Source organism: Nelumbo lutea, chromosome 1 (assembly GCF_056320005.1).
Source record: "Nelumbo lutea isolate HS-2025 chromosome 1, American lotus-T2T, whole genome shotgun sequence".
NCBI lineage: Eukaryota > Viridiplantae > Streptophyta > Magnoliopsida > Proteales > Nelumbonaceae > Nelumbo > Nelumbo lutea.
In genome coordinates, this window is record NC_142684.1 from 146,089,718 (window position 1) to 146,096,823 (window position 7,106).

Consider the following 7,106-nt stretch of genomic DNA (forward strand, 5'->3'; position numbering starts at 1 on the left):
GCTTCTTAAAGCGCTTATTCTTAAGAATAAGTACATATTGGGACTTATTTCCCTAAGGCTGCATTTGGAAACGATGCAAATGGAGTGTAAATCCCGGTTCAAGGTAAATTTGCACTCCGGTTCATTTTTGCTTATGTTTGACAACATTATATTTATACTTTGACAAATAGCAGAAAACACATTTTCTAATGCATATTTACATCGATAATGAGATGTAAAAATACATCAATTAAAAATAAGTAAATTTGCATTAAAATGGGCTTTTGATAAAAAAAAAGAGATATACTTTATTGGAATTTATATTTGCATCCATTACAACCAAAAGTCTATTTGGTAAGAAGATAAATCTGTTAATGAAAAATTAACCCAACTTTAAAATTTATATGAACCATTTTACACCCTACACATTTACATTCTCATTCTCACTTTATTTGGAACCTAAATAAACATATATTAGTGTGGTCCTGACCCAAATAAGCATTATAAAATATAGATTTATGTAATTTGGTTTGCTGAGTTTCGATTCAGATATTGAAAAATATAAACAAATTTTATCAAATTGAATTTGGACCTCCCAAGACTCTTATTGCATTGCATCCAGATATACCCCTAGTTGAACTCAATTTGACTTATAATGGGTCAAATCAAATCTCTAGGGTCGAGTATGGCTGCAAATTTTACTTATACCGACACGTGATTGTATGGGAAAATGTGCATGTATTTTGCGTTGGTTGCCGGTGGTCAAAGCTGCAATGTCTAAAAACATCTCTGGACCACATTTGTTTCAAGTGCAAAATTCATTTGGACTATGTAAAATATACAGGGGGTAAAATGAAGGTAACCGATATCTTGGAGGTAAAATATGAAGGTGATTGAAATTTTGGTTTACTTCCGTTCAGATCAACTTTACTTTTGCTTTGTTTGGTAGGGAAAGTAAAATGAGGTATAGCTTAGTAGCTAGTCCCCACTCTATGGAAGACAGACAACAAAAATGAACGGATGCATGCATGGGCAGTAAAATTATTTAAAGTTACTTTTTTAAGATAGATGAAGTTTCACACCCTTATGGAGATGGATATGATGCCGTGCAAAATTTACACCTACCCTACCTACTTTGTACTCAAATTAAAACAAATGCAACAATATGAGAAATGTCAATAAAATATTTGGGATAATGAAGGCAAGGATGTTGAAATGGATATGAATGGTTTTAAATTAATAATCTTGTACATTTTTTTTAGGAGGTTGCCTTTAGCCTTCTCCTAAATACACGTCAGCCTTCATCTTCTTCCTATTTTTGCCATGGTTTGGAATTTTACCTCGCTAATTTCAAAACCGTCTGTCTTCTGACAATGACCGAGTTATACGTGTTGGAATTTCCTTCTCACAAAATTGTTCCTCATACTTCTTACAGCCGTACATCGGGAATATGGGCTCGAATATGCGTGAGAACATTTTTACCCATGATACATTGCCGGGCTTTTCACGAGCTTTTTCCACATCTCTACCCCATGATACATTGCCGCTGGGTATTGAGAATATCTTTCTTTCCAACACACGGTCATGGTGTACTGTGACGAAGGATGTGGGAACAATTCATGAATAACATATCCCGAGTACTGGAATTCGGTTTTCAGTTAAGTTCCATTGAAATTTTTGGCGAAATGGAAACGAAACGAACCGAGAACCAAATAACCATTCAGTTTGGTTCAATTTGGTTTTCTTTGAACGCCCCTACTACACGTGGATGAGGTAGACAAGTAATAAGTAACTTGCTGGCATCCAACGTATCCATGATCTGACCCTACTAGTAAAACTGACCTACCACTGCCACCAAAGAATGTGCCACGTGGAAAAATAGAGGGATATGCTTACTCTGACCTCTGGTAACAAGTAACAAACTAACAACTAATAAAACGTCCGATGAGGGTATTATGGTCCTGAAAAAAGTTGTACCGGAATTACAAAAAGATCTCAGACCACCGACCGTCTCTCCTCCAATTCCGACGCTTACTCAGAGGAGGAGGTTTCGGCTGACTTAGTCTTCTCTAATATTAACAACTTGGTGGGCGTGGGTTTGGGTAATCTGACTTTGAGTGTTCCCGTAACCCCATTCTTCCGCTCTCTCTCTCTCTCTCTCTCTCTCTGTGTCTGCTGTGTAACCTTACGCGGGCCCGGGTGGTCCGACACGGACAGGCAATCGCCAGACTTACCCCCGCGCATTCCCAGTCTTTGCAGGCTCCTCAATTAAAGCTCCAAGACCTACCCGATAAGATTCTTTTCTACCCAGAAAAACCAGAGAATGTCTTAGATTCCAATGCACCATGAATCCTAACAATATATATAATTTAAAGTAAGACATGAAAATGGCGTGGAAAGCTCTCTTCTTCGTCTTTTTCTTCATCCCTTACATAGTTTATTTAGGCGGAGCACAGGATTATGACGACGAAGAAAAACCAGCGGCCCCTCCACCTGAACAAGAAAAGTGCAACGGGATCTTCCTATCATATGTGTTCATATCCCGAGAGAAAGAGTACCCTCGTGTAAAGAACGTAACAGCACAAGCCTGGGCTTTTAAGTCCATTGCGACGGTGTTGAACGCCGGAACCGAAGAGCTCAAAGCATGGAAAATATTTATTGGGTTTCAACATGATGAGATCTTAGTTTCAGTTAGTGGTGCCATTATAGTGGATGGTGATGATTTCCCTGCTGCAGTTGGTAACGGAACGTATCTATCAGGCAATCCGCAGGTGGATTTGAAGACATCGATCGATACAGCTGGGGATATAAGACAAATTCAAGCGGAGATTGAGATGACTGGAACGCAGTTTGGGGTGAAGCCACCTGGGATTCCAATGCCCAAGACTATACAACTTGCCAACGATGGATACAAATGTCCAGCACCGACTCGACATGGTAAGTATTAATTTCTCAGTTAGCTGGTATTGCTGCAATGGTAATTCACATACATAAGTAACATCACCTTTTCCTTCTTTTTTGTTCTTTCTCCCTCCATAGTCATTCAATCTTTTTCTTTTTCTTTTTTTTTTTTGGTTGGATCAAACTATTCGACCTGTATTAAGAGAGATTAACTATAATAAGGGTCAGTTTGGAAGGAATACAAATGCAAATATATACAGTAGAAATACATACAGAATACAAGGTTTTGCACTCTACATATTTGTAATCCTTCCAAAATGATCCTAAGGAGATTCGAATTTTGAAAAACTGGCATTACTATATGATAATGATATCTACCAGGAATATGACGTTTCTGTATTTGGCCATTCAGGGTTTCGTATTATACAAGGAAAGTGATCCTTCCTCCTTGTATATCTATAAACATGTGCTTCGGGGTATTTCATTGAATGACTTTGGCCCTCCATGAGAGACCTTCAGGAATGTAAAACAGTTTGGGTTCTCTACCGGGTTTTACTAGAAGAGCGTTAATTTCTCTTAGGAATAGCTGTGGCTCTAGGAAGGAAACTTTATTTTGGGAAGGGAATTGTTCATTAACATTCTTGTTCTATTTTGGGCTCATTATATTGTAATTTGCTTTATTTAGTAGAGCTAGGAACTATTTTGTTGGCCTTTTCCTGTGGACCTAGGGCATCACACTGAAGTCTGAAGTCTGAACTATATAAAATCATTGTGTTTTTTGTGCTTAATTATCTTTTAATTGTTTTTTTTTTTTACTTTCTTGTAGTACCGTCAATCCTAAGATTGTATTTTTGCACAACAGTAGGGATTGTCATGAAGTTGGTATATGCAAGAACGAACTTCAACAATTCCCTGGTTAGAGAGAGAATCCCTGTTCTACTACGTAGAGTGGAAATCCTCAAAACCATCCAAATGCCCACTCATTTTATATATCCAGTTGTGCTTGGGTTGAGATGTCTCACTAAACTAAATTCGACCAAACCTAACATGGTTTCCTACTGCAGAGAACCACGTTACTGTCTCAGCCTGGCTTCAGAAGTCAGCTTTGGTTTGGGTATTTTCTAATCCAAGTCATTACTGCTCCTATATGAACTAGTTGCAGAAGCCATACAGGTTGTAAACAAAGCCATTAATGCAGAGAGTGTTCAAATGTGTATCACCCCTGTCGTGTCTAAAAATTATGCTTTATAGATGATATTATCTTTTCTTGGGTTAATGTCTGCAATATGGATGATGAAGAGGTACTGAGCAGCTTGGGTTATTTCTCCAAGGTAACCGGATGGGCTTTCTAGCTGGCCTGTGTTTAACATTGTATTACCTGCTTACAGCAGAGATTCAAGGCATCTTAACTTATTTTTTGCTATTGTTTCTGCAGGGAGCTTAATGCATGCATGTTGTGTCAGGAACCCAAAATTCAAGGCAAAAAAACCCAAAAAGATAACCAAGTTCTTGCCTCGCCAGAATGGTGATCTGTCTCTTATGTATGATGTTCTCCAAGCCTATCCAGCAAACTACTTTGCTCAGGTAACTATTGATAATAACAACCCTCTTGGACGTCTTGATCACTGGAACCTGACTTGGGAGTGGACGAGGGGGGAGTTCATATACTCAATGAAAGGAGCATATACTCATAGAAAAGATAGTGCATCATGCCTTTATGGTCCTTCTGGAAACTATTACCAGGACTTTGACTTCAGCCCTGTGATGAACTGTGAAAAGAAACCAATCATAACAGACCTCCCTCCAGATAGAGAAAAGGATGAGAAAATTGGAAATATCCCATACTGCTGTAGAAATGGCTCCCTCTTACCAACCACCATGGATGAGACCAAATCTAGGGCCATTTTCCAATTGCAAGTCTTTAAGATTCCTCCTGATATTAACCGTACTGCTATTAGTCCTCCCCAAAAATGGAAAATTAATGGAGTTCTCAATCCAGATTACAAATGTGGCCCTCCGATTAGAGTAGACCCTACAGAATTTCCAGACCCAAGCGGGCTTCAGCAAACAAGTTCAGCTATTGCAAGCTGGCAAGTAGTCTGCAACATCACCCAGCCAAAGAACAAGATCTCCCACTGCTGTGTTTCATTCTCAGCTTTCTACAATGATTCTGTCATCCCTTGCAACACTTGTGCATGTGGCTGTGATGACACAGACACTTGCAATCCAGACGCACCACCATTGCTTCTCCCGCCAGAGGCTGTACTTGTTCCTTTTGTCAATAGAACAGCAAAAGCCAGAGCTTGGGCTTCTATTAAACAGTTTCACATCCCCAAGCTATTACCATGTCCCGACAATTGTGGGGTTAGCATCAACTGGCACATCAACTCTGACTACAGGGGTGGATGGACTGCTAGGATCACTCTCTTCAATTGGGAAGATTTCGACTTTGAAAATTGGTTTACAGCAATTCAATTTGGCAAAGCTTATCGTGGTTACGAAAATGTGTACTCATTCAATGGAACCAAGCTTCCAGTACTCAACAACACTATCTTCTTTCAAGGGTTACCAGGATTGAATTATCTGATTGCAGAGAAAAATGGAACACATGAGTACAGTCCACGGGTACCCGGTAAACAACAATCTGTAATTTCATTTACAAAGAAAGAGACGCCTGGAATAAACATAGCCAATGGAGATGGGTTTCCTAAAAAGGTGGTTTTCAATGGGGAGGAATGTTCACTTCCTACCGTATTCCCTATTAAGGGAGAAGGACATCATTCTCATGCCAACCTTCCACCTGTAACTTTCCTTACCTTGATGGCATATGTGCTGATGACGGGTCCCCTCCACTGATTATCATCATCCAGGCTTCTGTTATTGCTTCTGCTCTTAATTATTTAGTTTTGTTCCTGCGGTGATAACTCAACCCAACATGAAAAATTAGAGTCCTTACTTTGTAAGGAATTAGCTTTTAGTCAGAATTTCAATGTTCAGAGTTTAGTTACAGAATCTCCTTCCACAAAGAAGCAGCAACTTTCTTTTTATCAAGTGGAGGACCTTCCGTCTCTAAATATTGGAAAGGTGAGCTCTGAACAAAAGAAAAACAACCATGCAACCATGACAAACGTTGGATACCAAAACTGGTTTCTACGATAAGTTGATTGCCTGATGCACGCAGAATAGGATCTAGGAAATATGGTAGTTTGTATGTACCAAATTAAGAGTTATATATACAAATGAAAATGGGTTTGTTTCTGATTCAGAAGTGAAGGGATTTTTTTCTAGAAATTTACCCTTTGTAGGACTAGTTCATCTTTCAGTTACTCTGTGTACTACCTGAGAAGTTCATGGCACTTGTATTACGTAGAGAAAGTAGCGTTTTTTTTTTTTTTTTCTCCTAGTATAGAAGGTTGTATCCAATGTTAATTCTGAACATTAAGAAAGATTTCAAGCCATTACATTTATATAATTAATGGAACTCAGCATCACCACTTTCTTCCATCGTTTTGGCTAATGTAATGGATCTTAACTATGATAGACATATGGCAAGGGTTGTCTTCTCACTCGAGCTCCCAACTTTCTATTTCTCTCTTATTTTTCTATCAAATCAAACACAGTCTTAGTGATAGTGAGGAGTCAATTTGGTGAACCACTTCTGTAAAAAAGGAATTCTATCTATCAAGATCAAAAGGCTCTGGCTTCTTGTTAGAATACTCCACTGTTTCCCTTGAGCAGTCAATGGTTACAGTTGCTAGTTACTTGATTGATTTCAGAAAGTAATAACATTAAACAGTAAGTAAGATTATCATGGAATACTGCCTAAAACTTCAAGACCATTCCCACTACAATATTTACTTCACTAGATATTTATAGTGATGCAGGAACCATTTTCCCAAGATATCATGCAGATATAAACCAAAAGTATAATGATTATTGAAAGAGGAACTACTTTAACAGTGCTCATGGTGATAGATCAGCTGGAGTGGGAATCATCCTTGGTAATCATAATGGCCACCATATCTGTTCGAGAGCTATTCCTTTACCAATGTGTTCTTTATAAGCCCAGGCTTTGGCATTCTTTCATGGTATCAAATTGGGCATGGATTTATTGATTCACTCTCTTGTTAAGGAAGGCGGTGCGGAACAAATCGCGGAGCTGCAGTTGGCAGACTCTGTTGAACCACCATGGACCATTAACGCTGTTATTGCTGACTGTAGGAGCA

General features: G+C 38.8%; 1 protein-coding gene across 1 annotated transcript; it reads left to right on the plus strand.

Annotated features, from left to right (window-relative positions):
• The first annotated feature begins 2,078 nt into the window (after nucleotides 1–2,078).
• Nucleotides 2,079–6,350, plus strand: LOC148878181 (COBRA-like protein 10). Its single transcript, XM_088950272.1, has 2 exons — nucleotides 2,079–2,916; nucleotides 4,316–6,350. The coding sequence occupies exons 1-2, from the start codon at nucleotides 2,361–2,363 to the stop codon at nucleotides 5,734–5,736; spliced, it is 1,977 nt and encodes a 658-aa protein (XP_088806398.1). The 5' UTR covers nucleotides 2,079–2,360; the 3' UTR covers nucleotides 5,737–6,350.
• The last annotated feature ends 756 nt before the right edge of the window (nucleotides 6,351–7,106 follow it).